Here is a 21,857-nt window from a genome sequence, read left to right on the forward strand (position 1 = left end):
CTTTCAATCATCGCGATATTTGCCCTGTCCACCTCCAGCCCTTGTGATGATACTCGGTGGCCTAGAACAATCCCCTCTTTCACCATGAAATGACATTTCTCCCAATTGAGGATGAGATTGGTCTCCACGCATCGCCTTGGTACCTTAGACAAATTATCCAAACACACATCATAAGTAGAACCAAAAACAGAGAAGTCGTCCATAAATACCTCAATTGTGCTCTCGATCATGTCGGAGAAGATGACCATCATGCACCTTTGGAAGGTCGTCGGTGCATTGCACAAACCGAAGAGCATTCACCGGAAAGCAAAAGTGTCGTACGGGCAACTGAACGTCGTCTTCTCGTGGTCTTCAGGGGCTATGGCAATGTGATTATAGCCGGAATAGCCATCGAGGAAGCAGTAATACTCGTGGCCGGCGAGTCGATCGAGCATTTGATCAATGAATGGAAGAGAAAAATGGTCTTTCCGGGTGGCGACGTTGAGCTTTCGGTAGTCCATGCAAATTCTGAAGCCGGTGATGGTTCGCATTGGGATGAGCTCGTTGTTGTCATTCCGTATCACCGTCATTCCGCCTTTCTTCGGGATGCATTGAACCGGGCTAACCCAAGAGTTGTCGGAGATTGGGTAGATCACTTCGGCGTCGAGCCACTTCAACATTTCTTTGCGCACCACCTTCTTCATCACTGGATTTAGCCTTCTTTTATGCTCGACAGATGGCCATATGCTGTCTTCCATGAGGATGCGATGCATGCAGGTTGGACTTATTCCTTTTATGTCGGCAATGGTCCATCCAATTGTAGGCATATGAGATCGCAACACTCTCAACAACTTGTCCTCTTTCTCGGCGTTGAGGTGAGCGGAGATGATGACCGGGAGTGTTTTATTTTCTCCAAGAAATGCGTATCGAAGATGGCTGGGCAGTCCTTGAGTTCGATCTCCGGGGGTTCCTCTATTGATAGCTTGACTGACTTTGAGTTCTCTCCTAACTCCTCGAAGTATTTCCTTTTGTTGGCCTCGAAACCATCCATGTAATTTGCGTATTCTAAAGCTGTATGTGTAACAATATCATCAGCAAATTCACACGAGTTTAGAATACATACCTCAAGGGGCTCCTCCAGGCAGCAAGAATGATCGTTGATAGACTCCTCGCAAACATCTACCCGAAATATATCATCACTAGCCTTTGGGTATTTCATAATGTCGAAGACGTTGAAGATGACTTCTTCATCTTGCACCCTCAATTTGAGTTCGCCTTTCTGGACGTCGATCAAGGCTCCACTAGTGGCTAGGAATGGTCTCCCTATAATGATGGGAATGTTCACGTCTTCCTCTATGTCAAGTACCATGAAATGAGCAGGAAATATGAATTTGTCCACTTTGACAAGAATGTCTTCGATTATCCCGCAGGGGTACTTGATGGACATGTCCGCCATTTGGAGCGTCACTCGTGTAGGCTTCACCTCTCCTATGTCTAGCTTCCGGAAAGATGGAAAAAAGGCATAAGGTTGATGTTGGCTCCCAAATCGCAAAGTGCCCTCCCGAAATACAAGTCTCTGATGGCGTATTGTACGGTGAAACTTCCCGGGTCTTTCAACTTCGGCAGGAGCTTCCTCTGGATTATCGCACTACACTCTTCGGAGAGAGTGATCGTGTTGCAGTCATCAATTATGCGCTTGTTGGAGAGGATGTCCTTCAAGAACTTTGCGTAGCTCGGCGTTTGTTCGATGGCATCGGCAAATGGGATGTTGATTCGGAGTTGCTTGAGCACCTCCAAAAATTTCCCGAACTATTTGTCGAGCTTTGCTTTCTTGAGTCGTTAGTGAAATGGCACTGGAACAGATGCAGTTACTGGTGGACGTGGTGGGAGAACCGCTTTAGGCAAAGGAGTTGTTGAAGATGACGCTTCGCCTTCGGCTTTATTCTTCCCCTTGTTTGAGTTTCAACCACCATCCCGCTGCGAAGGGTAATCGCATTGCACTAGTCCTTCGGGTTGACGTTGGTGTTTCTCGGAAGCGTGCCATGTAGTCGCACGTTCAGAGCATGTGCGATTTGTCCCATTTGCGTCTCCAGATCTGAATTTGCGCTGATTGGTTCTGTATTTGTGTCGACTGATTTTGGATATGCGTCTAAGTCGTGGCGATGAAGGTCGTGAGAAGTTATTCCATCTTGTCCTTGGAAGCGGGTTGCTTTTGCTGTTGACGCGGTTGAAACTCTTGTTGTTGCCCCTGTTGTTGATTTTGGAACACAGGTGGAGGCCGGTTTAGCAGGAATCCTTGTTGTTGTTGTTGTTGGAATTCTTGTTGTTGTTGTTGAGGCACTCTCCATCCTTGGTTGTATTGGTCGTTCCGGGCTCCATTGTTGTAGTTATTGGAGTTTTGGAACGGGGGCCTGTTGCTTCTCGGGGTGGGCATCGTTCGCTTGAGGGAAATCATCGGTGTAGTGTAGTCCGTTACACCAAAAATATGGCTTCGGTGTGGCTTGTGCTAGATGCGCGGTGGCTTTCATCTCTTGGAACTGCTTCTTCAAGTCCACCATCTGAGCCAACATCTCATTCATCCCTTTTGTGTCGCCTCCGGAAGTAGTGGCATTTGCGGTTACAGGTCCCGCTTTCATGAGTCTTTTTTTCCACCGAACATTGGTCGTTAGAGCGCGCCAGCTCCTCGAGAAGGGTGTGGAACTAGGTAGGCGTCTTAGTCAACACCTTGCCTCTACTAAGGTCTTCGTGGATGTGAGGAGTACATAATAGAACATTTGACGCTGGACTGGCAGAGTGATCCCATGCTGGGGGCACTTCCTCAGCATGTCCTTAAATCTCGCCCATGCCTCATGCAATGATTCTCCATCCCACTGCCTGAAACTGTGGATGGCATTTCGTAGACGGGCAGTCTTCTCAAAGGGGAAGAATTTTGTGAGGAAGGTGTTGCAAAGCTCGTCCCATGTGGTGATGGAATCGGCAGGCAAGGAATTCAGCCACGACTTCGCTTGGTCGCGAAGAGAGAACGAGAACAAACAAAGACGTATTTGTTGGAATTGATCTAGGGTTAAGAAAAGATTTGACGCTTTGAGCAAGCGGCGGAAAATAAAAAAATTTCTTTTAAACAAGTAAAACGATTTTACTAACCTAGACAAAGAGCAACCAGATGTTATTATTAAAACTATCTAAAAACGATTACACGATTACTAACATTTGTGAAGCTTGAACGTTGAGAAGCCGTAGGAAGGTTGAAACGTTCGTCTCCCCACGCAGCTCGTCTTTCTTTGTTCTTCGGGAACTCGAGTAACCACGAAAGTTTATATCAAATAAATCACTCGAGATAAGAAGGAATTAGTGTGTGGCACTTTTAAACACGATGACTAAAAAACAAGTCTACGAGTCAAAGAGCTAAAACACTAGAAGGCCTTGGATTTGTTTCCTCTTTTGTTTTGCTTCTCTCTTGCCTTGTGTATGCCGCCCACCCTATTTCCTTATAGAGAAAATTTGTTTCCTCTTTTTCTTTTGGCAAGTATCTTCATACATCAATGCACAAAATTGGTCTCTCTTTCTCTCTTGTTTGGACGGCCAACCGGCATCTAGAATGAGCTTCAAGATGTTTCTTCGTTTGTTCATGACAACATAAGAAAAACCCATTAAGAATTTTCATGTAATATTCCATGAAATGAAATTAATCCTCAAGGACCAAAAATCTTATTATGGCCGAGTGGAATTTGTCATCATATGACAATGTCAAAAAATTTATTGACATTCATTTCGTCCTATGTCCAAAAAGACAAAAATATCCTTTAGACAATTTTCGTAAAACTTGTCTCGTTCTTGTTTTGACTTAGCTTCTAGTTTAACTAATCATAATCGATATGACTTGTGACAGTGACCTCATGGATCCAAATGAACAAAGCTTGAGCTAACATACTTGGACTCAAAAGTTCAAAAACTTTTTCCAAGTTTAGCTTAATGTCAACTGACTCCACTAAAGAGTTGACACTGAGAATATCTCGGTTCAAATGAATTTATTTTCTACTCAAGAATTTAACTTAATTGGGATGAGTGGATCCACTGAATATTATCTATGTTTACCCTTCATGAATATCATCAGCTAGTCGGGATTTACAAAATTACCATTTTACCCTTCTAGCTGTTATTTCCTCCACTCCTTTGTCGCTTGTCAATAAGTTAGAAGCAATGTATTGACGAGGAGCTAACAAGTCACATTGATTAATCCAAAAGAGTCGTGACTCAATTTGGACACTGGCCAGTTCATTTATTCACATTACAAGGAACAAAGCATGAGGTGATATACATTGCATTTCAGCAATCTTGTACATGAATTCCATATCTATGAGATCTTCACAAAGTTACTCATGACATCTTCATAACTTAATACTTCACCAATAGGTCCTGTTCAAAATCACATTGTGAATCCCAACTCTGAATTTCTCAAATGAGAATACGTAAGCTATGAAATGACATGTCTCATTCAGGATTGAGGTAAGCATGATGCAATTCATACGTAGTGACTTCGAGACATAAGAGATTAAATGGTTTGTTCTTATCCTGTCTCTAAAAGTGCACTGGTCAATTCAATACCTTCAGAAGATAACTAGAAGAACTATAGAGTCCCCAACTCTCAATGTCCCATAACCAGACATCATAGATTCTCTTAACAATCGTACTGAGATCAATAGTCATTCGATCCTTAGATTGTGAATATGCAGTTTTAAGCAAACCATGAAGAGTTTGTTCATGCAAATCAACATTTGTCTCTTCATATGTTGTTATGTTTGTTTAAGGACTAAAGACTATAGATTATCATAAAGCTTCAAATAGACAAGGAAGAATGAATGAACGTTTCAACTTTTATTGATGATTTAGCATTTACAAGCAAGAGTCTTCGTGAGACTATATTACATGAAATGTACATAAATAGACACTACTACTCTTCTTGTGGGCACCATTGACAATAGTATCATGTCGGCGGAGACGTCGTGGACCTGGAACGTGCCGCATAATTCGTTGAAATCGGTCAAATGCTCGTTTTGGTCTTCGTTTGGGGCTCCTGAGAATTGATTATGTTGAATCATATTGATCATCAGCATTTTAATCTCAAAGCCCATATTCCCTTCGATGATTGGATTGACAATGGCTGAACAGTACCCATTAGTGGTGGGTAACACGTAATCAATCAATGGTTTCTCTGCTTCTTCAGCCATGTTTGGTTCCTCAATTTGTTGCTTCTTCTCTTTTCGGTTGCGCTTGCAAGTTTTCTCTATTTCAGGATCAATTGGAAAAAGACTCGAATCACTGTCTTTTCGCATACACCTGAAAAAGTGAATAAAAAATAAGTGAGAAAAATAAAAATAAAATAAAGTTAAAATAGAAACTAATGAATTGAATCTTAATTTACAACTAGTCCCCGGAAACGGCGCCAAAAACTTGTTGCGATATTTTCGCACACGCAAGCGTACATGGTCGCAATAGTAATAATTCGTAAGAACTAGTCGATCCCACAAGGACTAGTTAATTAAAGATTCCGGAACACAAGTTTCGAAGAGAACCCAAGAGAGTTGTAGAAGTGATATCCAATCACTAACAAGAAATTAAAATAAACAAATAAATAAGAAAAGCAAGCAAACAAAAGGGGATTAAACGGATAGAGAGAAGTAGGACCACGACTTCACAAGTTCAATCACGGTTAGGATTCATGGACTTAAGCACAATTATTCTTGCTCAATCTTTACTACTCGTACTCACGTTAATTATATCATTAAATCTCTCTTGAGCATCTAACAACCTAAACCTATGCCGGAGTCTTATCTCTCGATCTCAACCCCTAAGAAACACGGCAATCCTTATAACACAATAGTACTCACACGAGTCGATAACAGCCTAGCTATATCTAGCCTAGGAATGTATTACCGTAATTCAAATCAAGCACACTAACAACCTAATCTTTCTCAAGCATCAAGTTGAATTCAAGAACGAGTATGAGGTCGCGATTCTCAAACAAGCATTAAGCACAAATTTGAATTAAATAAATCAACGAACAAGAACAATCAATCAATATATTATAAGGAATCCATCAGCGATCATGAACACACTCCACCACGGCCCTATGGAAATTAGTGCATGGTGAAACAATGAACAAAAAGAAAAGAACAAGAAAACATGAATGAAACAATAAACATCTTCATAAAAATTAAAAACTGGAGTTCAAGAGATTAAAGGAAGAAAAAAAAAACTGTGATTGTCAAGAGTAACGGCGCTCTAATCTCTATCTCTCCAAAGCTCTCAAAAAACATAAACAAAAAAAAAAGATGATGTTTTATTTAGGTTACAAAGGTGTTTTTAACTCTGAATGGTGCATTTTCTGAGTCATCTGAGCCTTCCAATTGAATCCAAGGGTCAAAATCTTCCAAAAAAACGTCAATTTCCTATTCCAGCAATTCGGAGGCGCGCGGCCGCGGACCAAGTTTCAGCTTATGCGCGGTCCACGCGTAAGACTTGTAAGTTTTCTCGGTTTGATTTTCCAGTCTACGCGACGCGTGCAAGGAAGCACGCGGTGCAGAGTCTGATCTCCTGCGGCGTACGGAGTCGTAAATTTTCGACTACTGCTTTTTTACTCAATTTCGACCGTTTTGTCTCCAAATCACGTCCTTTTTTTTCAATGAAATTGACTGTAGACACTCTATTCCTCCTTTGAACCTGAAACTTATAAAAAAAATACTAGAAACTATCAAAACACCCGAGGACTCGTCGATTTGCAATCCGAGAGATAAGAGTTTTATGCGTGATTAACGCACCTATCACCGTGGCCAATGACCATGTCTTAATACTAAATACTAAGGCGGTTAATTGTCCCAAAAAATAAACATACAAAAAAAAAGAAGTTAAGGCGGTGGAGTTTTACTCTATGAGAATTATATATGAAGCAATTGAAAACATTGTTATATGGACAATTGAACACTTTGCTTCATGACTTATTGCTAAGGTTATGTCGATGACGTATAGAAAAATCATGCATGTCGACTGTCTCCTGCCTACTATCGCGCGCGCGCGCGCGCACACACACACACACATATATATATATATATATATATATATAGAGAGAGAGAGAGAGAGAGAGAGAGAGAGAGAGAGAGAGAGAGAGAGAGAGAGAGAGTTGAAGAAGGTAAAGCTGAAGTTAAAAAATATATTAAAAACGATATCATACTAAAAACATCTCCCATGGAGAATTCTATAACTCTAAATATAAAATAAGAGTTCTCCAATGAGAGAAACTCTATAACTTCAAAACTTCATGTTTGGTGTAAGATATAGTGTAATACCATTGGAGTAAAAAATATATTTTGGTGTAAAAGCTACACCAAATTTAGTGTGAAAATTACATCAAATTTAGTGTATGCTTTGGAGATGCTCTAACCTAACGTGTATGTTCGTTTATGTTTTGTCAAAGAAATTAGATCAATCATTAATCAATGTGACAAAAGTTACTACTAATAAAGTAATATATGTAAGTTAATGATTCGTTAGTATTTAAGTTTGTCAATTATTTTATTTTTAATATCTATCATGAAATTGAAGTTTATATATAGATAATTTTTTTTATATATTTCTATTAAATACATATTTAAATACATATATTTTTAAAATTATTCTGCAACATTATTTTCGTCGCAATTTCTATGTTCTAGCGTAATTTCAGTTGGCAATCGAAATATCTGTGGACACAAATTTTTTCAAATTTTCACATTATTTTCATCTTAATTTTTCATCGATCACTGTAATTTTTTATTTTCGAGACGATGGACACAAAAACGACCCCATCAATTTCAATCCTTTGGTTAAGAGCATTAACTACTAGAGTTGGAGCTGCTTTAAATAGCAAATTGCAGATTGAGATTTTTGTTTTACTCTCCCTCTCCTTATTTTTATTTTTTTTTACTTAAAGTAATATTTTTTTTAGAGATTTTTTTATGGTTTTTACTCACCTCTCTCTATTTAATTCTCTCACTATCTCTCTCATGTAAAACTAATTTCTTTATAATATAAGTTATCAATCAGTATTTTATAGATATTACACTATAAATCAATTTGTGCCATAATTTTTTAGTTTATAAAAATTATTAAACTAATTATTTTTAATCTGTACATGATTTTGTTATATAATTTTTATTTATGGTTTGATGACCAGTACAAATACGGTGTAAAAGACTAGTGTGGACTGGAGCGTCCTAAAAAAGGCTGAAAAAGTGAGGAAAAAAAACCCATAAATTCGCTGGCCGTGGTCATACTTCCTGCTTTCCAGGTAATGGTAGGGTTATTATTGTCAATCTACGCACTTTTTTTCTCTGTTTTTTTTATTTTTATTGAATTTTTTGAGCCAGTTTAAAATTTTGAACCAGTGTAGAATTTTGAAAACAGGCACTACTTTCGTAGGTGGGAAATATTAAATAAATATGACCAATAGAAAAGAAATAGAAAAATTATTATCTAGTTCCACGAACTACAATCATGTCAACAAAGTGGAAATACATACCTGGAAAGGTAAACGTTCCATTGTTTAAAAAACTAAAGTAGCTATCAAAAAAAAAAAAAAAACAGTCCCTTGTTTTTGACATTTCTTTGTTTTCGTTTCCTTCAAGGGTTGCAAATGGGAAGCAGTGAAGCAAAAGCAAAGGAACAAGACACGGTTAAAAAGAAGAAGATTGAAGGGGTGTTTGGATGCGTAAGAGTAGTGTATAATTTCATAGCGAATAAGGTTTTGGTCAGAGTGGTGAGAAGCAAGATAATGCAGAGAATGAGAAGCAGTATCGGCAATGGCGGTGGTGGTACGGAGCAGTACGAGGGCGGCGAGTGTGACGTGGACGAGGAGTCGTCGAGATTGGCCATTTCCACGTTCCGAGCTCGGGAGGAAGAGATCGAGAGGAGGAAGACGGAAGTGAAGGGCAAGGTTGAGCTTCAACTAGGCCGTGCTGAAGAAGAAACTCGCCGTCTCGCTCACATCTGGGAGGTAATGAAACCCTAACATATATATGAACCTGCAACTCAGAAATTGAACTTGAAATTGATTTTCGGTTGCAGGAATTGGAGGATTTGGCGGATCCACTGAAAAAGGAAGTTGCCAATGTGAGGAAGAGAATCGACTTGACCACTCGAGAGCTCAAGCCGCTGGGAATCAGCTGCCACAAGAAGGTCAACCTCAATTCTAACATTTCCCATTATTTCCTAAATTCTTAGAAGAAAGGCAAGGACATAAATAAAAAAAAGGCTTAATTCTTACGGATTCTACTCTGTCTTTTTTTCTTTCTTTTTTTTTTTTTTTTTTTGTTTGGGGTTCAGGAGAAAGAGTATAAGGAATTGCTGGACCTGTTTAATGAAAAATCCAAAGAGAAAGCTCAGCTTCTCACCGCATTAACGGAGGTATTAATTTATCTTTTTGAAGACCTTTTGTTTTGGTCAATGAATGCTCAACTGTTCTATAAATATAACTAGGTTGTAATGATGGACACGGAATAATACTTTCATAATACATTTAGTGATCCACTAGTAAAAATTTGTAATGTAAATGTGATTTTTACATTTTTTTTTTTTTTTGACGAAAGGTTGGCTCTTTTAGTGGCTTAGTTACAAATCTCTCTCCCATATTCATGATTATTATGTAATATATTATTATTAAGGTTAATCTTTTTTTTCTTCTCAAATTGCTTGAATCAGCTGATGGCTGAGAGTGAGAGGCTGAGGACGCAGAAGCTAGAAGAATTGAGCAAGCACACAGAGAAACTGCTATGAAGCTACATAATTCTCTATGAGCAAAATTAAGATAAATATTAAAATACAATGAAGATTCATTTATGCGTTTTGTTAGCGTAGTATAATATTTTCAAACTTTGCATTTGTATTCCATGCATGAACGGTCATTGCTCATACTATTTACTACTACTATAACATACCTCATTGTAAATTTTGAGATTTCAGTTTCAGTGTGTAATTGGAAAAATGTTAACCTTCAACGGTGACTAATTAAGTCTATATTCTATTAGGGAATGCCGTTCTTTGTTGAAGAATCCAATCCTTACTTCATCGTAAGCCAATTCAAAGAGATTTTATTCTGCACAATCACCGATCTATGAAATGTACTATCTCTACTGCTTCTATAAATCTATTAAAAAAGGTTCTTGTATAGACTTCTAACTAACCAAATAATATTATTAGTCGAAATACTTTGAAAAATTACTTAATTAATAAATAAACTTAACTCAAACATCCTCTGTTATCTATATTATGTTTAATTAATCGGAAGCTGTTTGTACTCTTCCAGCAGCTTTGGGATATCAGCCATGCGCAACTGAAAAAAAAAAGAAAAAAAAAGAAGAAGAACGATCATGATCATTGCAAAGAAGTCACCCGAGAAACATTTCACTTTAGTTGAAGAATCAACTTAAAGCTTGATCAAAATATATGGACCATGAGTTTTTTTAGATTAGATGTAAAATATTTGGCAGGGTTTGAAGTATCAAGTGTACCTGATGAACATCCCGAATATGATAGAACCGGTAAGTTTCTTTTCCAGGAAAACTAGATGCACCATTTGGCCTGTGTAAGGTCAAAAAGTTAAGACGTCACAAGAAGAAAAATTACAGAGTCAAGACAAGAAAAGTCATAAAATGAAAGAAGAAAAAAAGTCTTACAACTGGTGGCGAGTGATAAGCCGATGGTAGTCACGAAGCAGTGGGCCAAGCTCTTTGAGTCGTACAGAACTCGGTGAAGCTTTTCTCCACGAATCACGAAGTGCCTGAATCACGACTGAGAAGATTAGTTGGCGGGTTTTCTTCATCACTCCCATGCTCAATTTATAGGGCACATTGAGTATACCTGAATAACTTGCTCATTTTTGGAAACTGTTGAGTCAGCCAAACTCGATGCTAGTTCTACAAACTCTTTATCTTCCAATTCATCAACAATCGGAGGCCTACTATTAGTGATTGAAACCAAAATTCCTAGTCTTTTCTGTAATTCTGAGACAGCAGATTGTTCTTCTTGGCTTTCCTGCTGATTTGTAGGAAGTAGCGCGGATATTTCAGAATTGAATGAAATGGATACGGGTGAAAATAAAATGAATAAATCATTGCTTAAGTTTCAGATTTAAGGCATATATATAAGCAGACTTTCTGAGCAGTTTAAAGAGAAATCTGTATCTCGAGCAACTCTGCGAAGGTACGAAGCAGTGCACCAACTAAGTTGGAGCGAAGATCAAAATTGTCTTTGAGATAAGCTCACCTTTGTTCTCGACGATAAATGCTCATTTCCGATTGCTGAATTATTATCTTGGGTGGCGTTGTTGGGTGTGGCAGTCCATCTCTTTGCTATAGGATCCTCTACGAAAAACAAAGGAAGATTAGCTTAGAATAACACTTATTAAGTTTAGAATATCACTAAATTTAATATCTACATATAATTTGCAAGAAATGTACAGCTCAGAAAAAAAATACAAAGAAATGATTTCCAAGAACACAATGCATAAGAACACAGAATTAGAGTTAAACAGAGCAAATATGTACCTTCAGGAACCAGCCACCATATATCGCCAAATGTTGTTTTTCCGTCAAAGCCACCAAATAGCATATAGCGCGAGCCAATAGATGTCAAGGAGTGGTATGCTCGAGCCACAGGAGGTTCATTTGCAATAGGCATTCGCTTCCATTGCGCAGAAACTGAGTGCACATTAAGTAAAACAGGGGAAAACAAAAAATATTCGACATGAATAAACGAGTAACAATAGCGAAATTTGAGGATTTCTCATCCTGTTTGTAGCTTCTCTAGTTTAATATAAGAGTCTATTTTCCCAACTAGTAATCAACATTTGAGCTTAGGATGGGTGGTATGTCTGTAATTAATTTCTAATATAAAGAAAATGAAGAAACAAATGCCTGTATTGTTAAACAAACAAAGGAGTATGGAATTTTAGGCAACTATTTTTTTTAATATCAATTTCTTGTTACCACAGGTTCTGCAAACCTGTATTTCGTTATTTTTGTGAAGCAGTGAACTAGCCAAGAACCGACTTCTAGGCCAAAAATGGGTATCTACTTCTGCGTTTCAACATGACCCTTGTTTTCCTCTTAGCCCCCTTTTATAATTACCAGTACCTTTCTATAATGACATTACGGACTGGTGTACCATATATTCCTCACTTGCATTTCTATGATGATGAGAAATAAAAAAATTTAAGAATTATAGGTGAGAGAAGTATACAATGTTTCATAATACAAAAACGAAGATTGTAGCTTTTGGACATTTATTGAGACAAAGACGATCTCTACTTAAATCTGAAACTTGTTAATTTATATCGTGAGTTCCCAAATTGACAAATCTGAAATTATAATCACAACTGGCACAGATCAAACAAATAAGAGGTCTTCAAAAAGTAATTCATAAAGACTCACCTCTGTCTAAGACTATGCAATCATTGTAATAAATATCATAGCGGCTCAACCAACCACCGGTCCCGTGACCGCCAAATAAAAGCAGCTGCAACAAGTAGTTATACTTAGGTAGCTTTCACAAAGTAAATGAGTAGATGCAAGAATTCAGAGAGGAAAACTAAATTGCTATTATTATCACAATGTGATCCTCGTGATCTTTAATCATAGTTTCTGACTGGCACTAAAGTTTCTTTGGAGAATAAAGAGCAAGATATGTGCGAAATTGAAGCGATATGAACCAAAATATTTTATTTGAAGTGAAGAAGAACGAGATAGCAGTACAGAGTTTGTGAATGTGAATTACAAAGTGCCCTCCAGAGGTAACTGTGTGTCCACAGCGAGCCGAAGGAGCTTGTCCGGGAAGCTTTAATTGTGTCCATGCAGGCATTTCATTCTCTTCCTTCCACAACAAAGACCAAACAAAATTCTTTAATTTTGGACAACGGCGGATAATAATGCTAATGTAAAGAGCGAAAGTAGACAACCAACGTCAGCCACCCACTTTTTTCACAACTCAATTAGACTTCCAAAAAGAATCTTCTGCGTACAAAGCGAAATTTAACATTGTTGTGTTTAAAACCTGCTAAATCTTCAAGTGAGCACATTTAGTCATTTTAGGTGTATGGTCTATTAGCAAAACATGGAATACGTAAACAAGCTTTGAGCTCCTACTGTGACTTAAGTCATTGGGCATTCACATGTTCAATCTTCAAAGTAGTAAAATGAAGTAAATCTTCAGGAGAGAAAGAAAGAAAAAAAAAAGCTATTAGTTCAGAAAATTTTCAAAATAAACAAATTCAAGATAGGTGGTGCAAAAAAAAAAAAAAAGCAGCATTGCTAGTACAGGTAGGGAAAAGTATGTTATTCAATAGAGTTGGGGAAAATTGATTTTTTACTACTGACCTTCTTCAACTAATCCCTTCAAAGCCCATAAATCACCCATTATCGGACCTCCACCTCCTACAAGATTGTATGTATCCATGCCAAGGCCAATTAAGTGGTAAATTGTGATTAATTGAAGGAAAATGAGTGTTAGCATATAAAAAGTAATATGAAATGTTAGTTAACCTCTTCCACCATAGACCAATAACCGTTTCTCGACCATGGTAGCTGTGTGGCCACATCTCGGAGGAGGTAATGCTCCAGTAATGGGCAGCTCGGTCCATTCAAGTGATACTTTTTCAAGAAAGAAGATCGAGAGATGAATAATGGAATAAAAGAAAATGTGATGGTGTCGAAGTCTAGACAAAGAGAGAATTATTACTTGTGTCTAAGACGAATACATCAGACAGCCACTTCTTCCCATCCCACCCTCCGTACCTGCATCGGAACCATATCCTCGGTAAACACAGTTAACAAAAATTCAACGCTTGTTAATAAATTAATCAATGCAACACATGAATACTCACATAACGATTTTCCTGTTTGCAATAGCCGAAGCTGATGCAAAGTCCCGTGCTGATGGTAAGTCCCCAAAACTGGTCAACTCCGACCATTGCCAAATATCTAGAGAAAAGAAAGGCAAATCAATTCATATTTTGGAGGAGATAAGACTTCCTATTAAAACGACCAGTTAGGTTTGCTCTTACCGGTATCTAAGACCCAAAAGTCGCCCAATCTGAAAATCCAATCGCCGCAACAATCCAAGTGATGTGTAAGCAGATACAGAACACGATATATCAAAAGAGCTCATAATAAATTTAAACATACCGATTGCTACCCAAACGACCACCAAAAACGAACATGTGACAATCAATAGAAACTGCAACGTGAAATGCACGTGGGCTCGGGCCAACTTGTCCATCGGAGCTGCTTCCAGTGCATTCTGGCTGAAACCATAGTTTCTTCTCTGATCAAGTAACAAATTCACTTTGTTAATCAGCTAACAATTTACAGAGAAAACCAAACCAAAAATTCCTTAAAAGAAACAAACTTTTTTCTCTTAAAATTCAGGTAGAAATTATGTCAAGGATAAATAATTTCAGGCTTTAGAAAAACCTAAATCGAGTTTAGAGAACTAAAGTTTCAATTCATTCAATCTATGGTCTCATCACTCAATGGTCAAAAAGAGCATAATGTCACATATTTGTAGAAGCAATGCCAAACAATATTCTATAACTCTATGAACAACCACGGAAAATGTAGTGAACACTTTTCAAGGTAAAGACTTGGAATCAAAATTGAAAATCCCGACCAAAAGGTGAATATCAACGTGAAATAAATGAGAAAATCGAATAAAATTCAGGAGTACCAATATCGTATACGAAGATGTCGTTTAGAAACTTCTTGTCGAAGAACCCGCCGAAAACGACGACCTTGGATTTGCCAATATTCACAGCCGTATGACCACTGTTCGATTCCCACAAATACGAAACTCAATCCAGAAGCAAAAGTCTGGGAACCGCGAAATCCAGATGGAAGAACAACGAGTAAGAGAGATCGAAAGTCAAACCTGCGAGGGCGGGGAATATTTCCGGAGAAGTCAGATGAAGAAGCTCGAACCCAGCAATGCATTTTTGTTTTGTTTGACCGAAGTTTCGTTCGATCTCTGCGACGTTAAGCTCAACTGTTGTTCTGTTGGACTGACTAACAGTAACTTAAATCTCTCCTTCCATTTGAGAAACACATTTTTTTTTTTGGAAAAATTATATTTTTGGTCCCTCAATTTTGTCACCGATAACAAGTTAGTTCCTGAACAAAAGAATCTGCAGTTTTACCCTTCGTCAATCATCATTCTAATTGTATCATATTTGGTCTTTATGTTACTTATATCACCAAAATAAGTAACATGAGAGATTTGATCGTGTGTTTATCATGTGTTGAAAAACAATGCTATATTGATTATAACATGAGAGATTAATTCGAGAGAGACCTATTTCGAGAGAGATTAATTACTTATCAATGGTGACGACAACGGCTTCATGAAAGCCAAAAAGCCTAAAAAACATTGCCGAATGGATTCGAATGTTGCGAATTCACGTTATTACCAATATTTTTTTTATTTTTTCTAACACATGATAGACACACGATCAAATTTCGTTTATTTTGGCGATATAAGTAATATAAACCAAATATGATATAATTACAATGATGAAGGGGTAAAACTGTAGATTTTTTTGTTCAGGAACCAATTTGTTACTGTAGATTTTTAATCTTATCTTTTTTCCACAAACTATGCCATTCACATTCATTAAAGTTACCTTTTCATCCCAAGGTTCTAAATCTAGGGAAACGGGCTGAGAAACGGTCGAGAACTGGAAAATGGGCAGGTCCTAATACGGTTCCTTACAAACCTAAGCTTTCCCTGGGAACCGAAGTAAACCAGATGGGAAATGAACCGATTCCCAGTTCAAAAAACTCGGTTCATTTAAGGCTATTTATTAAAAAAAAAAAAATAACGGGATTTGGACGAATTTTGCTCCAAAATTTTCAAACTAGATCGAGAAGTCTCCCAAAATCTCCTGACGCTCTTCTGATCATTCATCACTGCAAACCGCTTCTTCCGTCGGGTTACATTCTATTCCGACGTCGCGAAGCTCTAATCCCACGACTTACCATCGGAAACAGCGCCAGAAGTTGGGTAAGCTTCCGTATATCGAAAAAATTAGGGTTTTGATTTATTTGAATATTTTTTGAGTTTTTGATGAAATTAGTTGTGGGTTTGTAATGTTAATGTTTAATTAGTTGGTTTTAAACATGATTATTATTAATTTTTTGTTAAATTTGAATTTAATTTTAATTAAATGTTATGTTGATAATTTTGGATTATAGTGTTGTTATTTTTGATTTTTTTCACTTAAAAATTGTGGTGTAAGGTTAAGATGGTTAGATTTATTATTTTGTTATCTTGGGATGTTAGAGAAAACAAACGCATCTGTCGATTTTTTTAAGAATTATGTGTTATATGAATATTATGAATTATGTTATATATATATATATATATATATATATATATATATATATATATATTAATAATGTGTTTATGTGTTTTATAAATTATAAGAATTATGTGTTATATGACTTATATGAATCATGAACATTATTTTTGTAGATTTAAAGAATGTGCCCCCCGATCCAGTAAGGAAGTATTGTACGTCCATTTCGGAAAAATCAAGTGCGCACACTTGTAATTTTTGTGGTCACATAATGGGCGACGGAAAAAATAAAAAGCTTAATTAGCAATGCTAAATAGTACCACTACCCCACTTGATTCATTTCTTATAATTTTTTACGGGGTTATTTTGTTCTAGAATCTAATTGAATGCATTAATGTTTAACTCTAAAAATTAAGTTGATTCAAAATTGAGATATTTCAAGCATATATAAATTTCGCCACAATATAAATTGAGCCATCAAAGTTGACAAATACTTGAGCTTAATCTTTTGTCAATGGTGCTCACAAGAAGAGTAGTAGTCATTACTTATGTACATTTGATGTAATGAAATCCCACGAATGTTTGTAACCGCTGAATAATTAATAAAAGTTGAAACGTTCATTCATTCTTCCTTGTCTGTTTGAAGCTTTATGATAAATTATAGTCTTTAGTCATTAAACAAACCTAACAACTAATGAAGAGTCAAATATAGATTTGCATGAACAAACTCTTCATGGTTTTCTTAAAAAAGTATATTCACAATCTAAAGATCAAAGGGCTATTGATCTCAGTATGATTGTTAGGAGAATCTATGATGTCTGGTTATGAGGCATTGAGACATGGAGACTCTATAGTTCTTCCTAGGTATCTTCTGAAGGTACTGAATTGACCAGTGCACTTCTAGAGACAGAATAAGAACAAATTATTTAACCACTTATGTCTCGAAGTCACTACGTATGAATTGCATCATGCTTACCTTAATCCTGAAATGAGACATGTCATTTCACACCTTAGTATTCTCATTTGAGAAAGTCAGAGTTCGGATTCACTATGTGATTCTGAACAGGACCTATTGGTGAAGTACTAAGTTGTGAGGATGTCATGAGTAACTTTGTGAAGATCTCATAGATATGGAATTCATGTACAAGATTGCTGAAGTGCAATGTATATCACTTCATGCTTTGTTCATTGGAATGTGAATAAATGAACTGGTCAGTGTCCAAATTGAGTCATGACTCTTTTGGATGGATCAATGTGACTTGTTAGTTCCTCGTCAATACATTGTTTCTAACTTATTCACAAGCGACAAATGAGTTGAGGAAATAACAACTAGAATGGTAAAATGGTAATTTTGTAAATCCCATTTAATTGATGATATTCATGAAGGGTAAACATAGATAATATTCAATGGATCCACTCATTACAATTAAGTAGAATTCTTGAGTATAAAATATATTCATTTGAACCGAGAGATTTCAGTGTCAACTCTTTAGTGGAGTCAGTTGACATTAAGCTAGAACTTGGAAAAGATTTGTGAGCTTTTGAGTCCAAGTATGCTAGCTCAAGCTTTGTTCATTTGGATCCATGAGGTCACTACCACAAGTCTTTAGAGTAGAATTAGTTAAACATGAAAGCTAAGTCAAAACAAGTTCAAATGTTGAACTAGACAAGTTTTACGAAAATTGTCTAAAGGGTAGTTTTGTCCTTTTGGACATAGGATGGTGTGAATGTCAATAAATATGATGACAATTGAAATGTGTCACACGGCCAACATCCTTGGATTGAGCCTTGAGGATTAATTTTCATTTCATGGAATTTTATGTGAAAACTCTTAATGAGCTTTTCTTATGTTGTCATGAACAAATGAAGAAACATCTAGAAGCATGTTCTAGAAGCCCTTAATTTCGTGCACCATCATAGAAGAAAGATAGATTATTTTATGCATTGATATATGAAGATACTTGCCAAAAGAAAAAGAGGAAACAAATTTCGTCTAGAAGGAAATCAAAGGGGGAGGCCAAAGAAGGAGAAAACGAATGAGGAAACAAATCCAAGGACTTGGTGCATCATGTTGCACGTCCAAGACAAGGAAGGAGAAACCAAATATTTGCTCATGAATATGTGATATTCAATAGAGAAGAGGAAACTACCTTTTAAAGGTAATCCTCCTCCTATAAATACCTCACTTCATTCACAATTCACAACACACAATTTTGAGATTGAGAGCTTCTCTCTCTAAGTTGTAGCCACCCACCCCCTCTCTGTCTATCTCTTCTTGTCCCTTTTGTTTTGGCACTTAGGTCCTCATTAGACCTAGCATTTTGTTTTGGCTCTTTGGCTCAAAGACTTGTTCTTGAGTCATAGTGTTTAAAAGTGCCAACACACTAAATCCCAACCATACTCAAAGACTCTAGTGGTAGAAACTTTCGTGGTTACTCACAGGTTCAAAAAGACTAGTGGGAGAGGTGAGCTGCGTGGCGAGACGAGCGTTTCAAATGCTTCTCAACGTTCAAGCTCCATTCAAGATTGGTACCGAGTAAAAACTAAATGTAATTTTAAAATTTTAAATTATATGTTCATGCACTTTGTCTAGGTTGTAAAAACGATTTACGAGTTTTTTAAGAAATTTTTATATTCCGCCGCTTGTTAGAAGCGATAATCTTTTCTTAAACCCTAGATCTATTCCAACATAATCATTTAACATAATTTGGCACAAATCATCGTGAATCTATAGCATTAATGTTAGTTTATAAAAAAATTTAAGAAATTATATAGGACACTTGAAACTATTTCTATAACGACCCGATTTTTTTTAAGTCGTTATCCGATCATAGAAGCTTGAATTTCATTTCATACTTGTCAATAATTTTTTTTTTGAAAAAACTAGAACTGAAACAATTATTTATTCTCAACTAAAAATAAGTATTTGTCTTCAAGATGTTATAAATATAAAGGAACATGCTTAACACGATTATCATAATAACTTGGCAGCGGAAAACGTTTTAATTAGCGTAGCAGTATCCATCCCCACCCTTTACTCTTGTCGCCACCACGATCCCAACTCAAAGTCATTTACCTTGCACATGTCCTACAATGCGAACGAAGAAAAACATATACAAACATATGAGCTAAAGCTCAATGAAATTCATGTAAAACATCACAAAACATTTTTCTACATAATAATAAATAAACATTATAAAGTTTTATTAAGTCTTATATCAACGTGATACATATCTTGTTACATGATTCATGATTTTCGGGTGCCCCTAGTGATCGTATCGTATCGTGCGCACTGAAGCTTATGGAAACAATGCGGCCAAACATTGATTCCGCCCTCCCTGAGCATGTACGACTCACCTTATCGAGACATAAACGTCTACGAGGTGGGTCGTAATAACCTACTTTGGCGTAGGCCGATACGTCACCTCTTAGTGTTCTCACTTGCATACTTATTAAGTCATTTGCATGGTAAATTTCATGAAATAAAATAAGTCTAAAGCATACTTGAAAATTCTTGGATAAAAATACTTTAATACATATTAAACATAGTTCACAAATATGGTAAGATAAACTTGGCAACATAATCATGTAATCTAACATGTATATAGTAATAAAATAATACACATCCATAAAATTTAAATAATACTTGCGCATGATATTATTTTGAACTAATTCGCATTGTAGTGAGATGAACTCACCTCTCAGTTTCAAGATACTTAGCACTCGAGCTAGGAATCTGACTCTTTCTCGAACCTATAGGAAAATAACTTATGAGCTTCTATAATCTATTCTTACAAAACCAAGCTTAATGGATAAAAGACCTATAAGAATATTAAAGCTCTAAGAACGATCTAAGGCTCGGAAAAACATGATGCATATTGAAAATATAATTTGAAGGTTTGTAAAAACGTTGCTGGAAAAAAATATTTTCAGAATGACCTATAGTTACACTTTTGTTAATTACGGATAGCTCGTGCTCGGAAATCGGTGATTCTTTTTGCAAAACAACAATAACATTTGTACCTTTAAATTTCCATATTAAACTTAATTTAATAATATGTAAAACATTCCCAGAATTATTTTTAAGTTCATTAAACAAATCTGTTCGGGTGAGAAAACAGTTTCGGCACACAAAATTGAAAGTACTCGTTCGAACTCTTTAAAAATGATTTTTCTGAAATTTCTTTTTGGAACATATAAAAGACATAATAGATATATTACAAAAAAAAACTTTTAAATTAAAATTATTACAACAACCTGTTTAAAAATATACTCCATAGCATGACATCACTTCTTGGGTCCTAAGGATATCTCCCTAGCAGTGTGCATTTAGAAGATTTTGATGAACGAAATAAAATACATCAAATACATATAAAAAAATATTACAAAAGAAGACATATGTAGCTTCGTTTTGGTATACTCCATTAACAATTTGAGTATTTAGAAGTGATAAAAACTAATTACCAAAGTTACATAAATTAAAAGGCAGATTTGAAGAAAAATAAAACATTTCATGCATGCATTGTAAGGTTCTAGTTTCCAGAGTTGGATGGGAACGTGGAAATAAAACTAGAACAAGAACATACTAAGGAACGATAGTTATAAAGAATTAAGACGGGAAAATGCTAACCTCTTGGACTTGAAGAAAGGGCAAGAATTAATCTTCACCTTGATCTCTAGAAGAAAATATAATGAATTCTATATTCTATGATTTGTCTCTCTCCACTCTAACTCACTTTGTTTTCTCTCTAAACTTTGGAAATTTTGTGATGAAAGGAGGGAGTGTCTTGAGGTCTATTTATAGGAAAATATTGGGTGCTATATGGCTTGGACAAACCGTGCATGTCTACCTCTCCCACTCTTCTATTTTTATTTTATTTTATTTCCTTATTGAAACACATTAAAAATCCTTACACATCCATACACTAAAAGGATGTCATATTCTAGGTTCTATGCATGATCATGCATGAGATAAAGTTGTTCTTATCAAACTATTGGAAATGACAAACTTATCACCGGCCACCAAAAGGTTTCTTACACAACAACCTATTAGAGCAACTTTCAAGACAACAAATTTTGTCTTATTAGAATCATCTTACACGGCTACACCAAAGATGAATAAGTCAAACAATTTGGCTTTTGATGCCACAAGGTTGTTTGAAAAGTGTACCATTGCTAGAAGTTGTAAATGTGTCACAATATAAAAAAATGTGTCACATTCTTAATTAAATTCAATAACATGAAATTAAATATCTCATGACATGAGATCGTATCAAAATTTAAATGTTGACTTTTAAATCTTGAGTCAACTTTCTTAAAATAGAAAGTTTGACTCGAAACGAGACCTTTCTAAATTAGAAACAATTTCCGAGAGTGTCTAAAATGATTTTTGAGTATGATGTTCCTCAAAATTTCTTATTGATATTGGAATATTTCAAATACAACATATAAATAAAGCTGGAAACGTAATAAGGAAAATTCGAAATGTCACAATTTCAATCAA

At 36.1% G+C, this 21,857-nt stretch overlaps 2 protein-coding genes across 3 annotated transcripts; one reads left to right on the top strand and one right to left on the bottom strand.

The window, feature by feature from the left end:
* The first annotated feature begins 8,478 nt into the window (after nt 1-8,478).
* On the top strand, nt 8,479-10,083 carry LOC149378955 (uncharacterized). Its single transcript, XM_089602728.1, has 5 exons — nt 8,479-8,541; nt 8,640-9,007; nt 9,079-9,189; nt 9,337-9,417; nt 9,712-10,083. The coding sequence occupies exons 2-5, from the start codon at nt 8,648-8,650 to the stop codon at nt 9,784-9,786; spliced, it is 627 nt and encodes a 208-aa protein (XP_089458854.1). The 5' UTR covers nt 8,479-8,541; nt 8,640-8,647; the 3' UTR covers nt 9,787-10,083.
* Nucleotides 10,084-10,122: 39 nt separating this feature from the next.
* On the bottom strand, nt 10,123-15,064 carry LOC149378956 (Galactose oxidase/kelch repeat superfamily protein). Of its 2 annotated transcripts, none has more exons than XM_089602727.1 (16): nt 14,932-15,064; nt 14,731-14,828; nt 14,190-14,328; nt 14,069-14,097; nt 13,889-13,985; nt 13,744-13,799; nt 13,548-13,655; nt 13,383-13,439; nt 12,784-12,875; nt 12,441-12,525; nt 11,556-11,708; nt 11,275-11,372; nt 10,870-11,043; nt 10,686-10,789; nt 10,521-10,590; nt 10,123-10,342 (listed from the first exon to the last, which is right to left on the bottom strand). In XM_089602727.1, exons 1-16 carry the CDS (start codon nt 14,991-14,993, stop codon nt 10,283-10,285), a joined length of 1,482 nt encoding a protein of 493 aa, XP_089458853.1. In that variant the 5' UTR covers nt 14,994-15,064; the 3' UTR covers nt 10,123-10,282. The 2 variants fall into 2 exon arrangements, with proteins under 2 accessions (XP_089458853.1, XP_089458851.1); XM_089602725.1 differs by having other exon boundaries at nt 10,870-11,046.
* Between the last annotated feature and the right edge of the window lie 6,793 nt (nt 15,065-21,857).

This window comes from Urtica dioica, chromosome 12 (assembly GCF_054948205.1).
Source record: "Urtica dioica subsp. dioica isolate 48M chromosome 12, U.dioica_male_clone48M_v1_H2, whole genome shotgun sequence".
Classification (NCBI taxonomy): Eukaryota; Viridiplantae; Streptophyta; class Magnoliopsida; order Rosales; family Urticaceae; genus Urtica; species Urtica dioica.

Coding starts and splice junctions, on each gene's coding strand:
- LOC149378955 (XM_089602728.1), top strand. CDS start 8,648: ATGGGAAGCAGTGAAGCAAAAGCAAAGGAACAAGACACGGTTAAAAAG. Junction 9,008..9,078: donor GTCTCGCTCACATCTGGGAG/GTAATGAAACCC, acceptor TTTCGGTTGCAG/GAATTGGAGGATTTGGCGGA. Junction 9,418..9,711: donor TTCTCACCGCATTAACGGAG/GTATTAATTTAT, acceptor TGCTTGAATCAG/CTGATGGCTGAGAGTGAGAG.
- LOC149378956 (XM_089602725.1), bottom strand. CDS start 14,993: ATGCATTGCTGGGTTCGAGCTTCTTCATCTGACTTCTCCGGAAATATT. Junction 10,790..10,869: donor AAAATGAGCAAGTTATTCAG/GTATACTCAATG, acceptor GTCGTGATTCAG/GCACTTCGTGATTCGTGGAG. Junction 10,343..10,520: donor ATATTCGGGATGTTCATCAG/GTACACTTGATA, acceptor TTTTTTTTTCAG/TTGCGCATGGCTGATATCCC.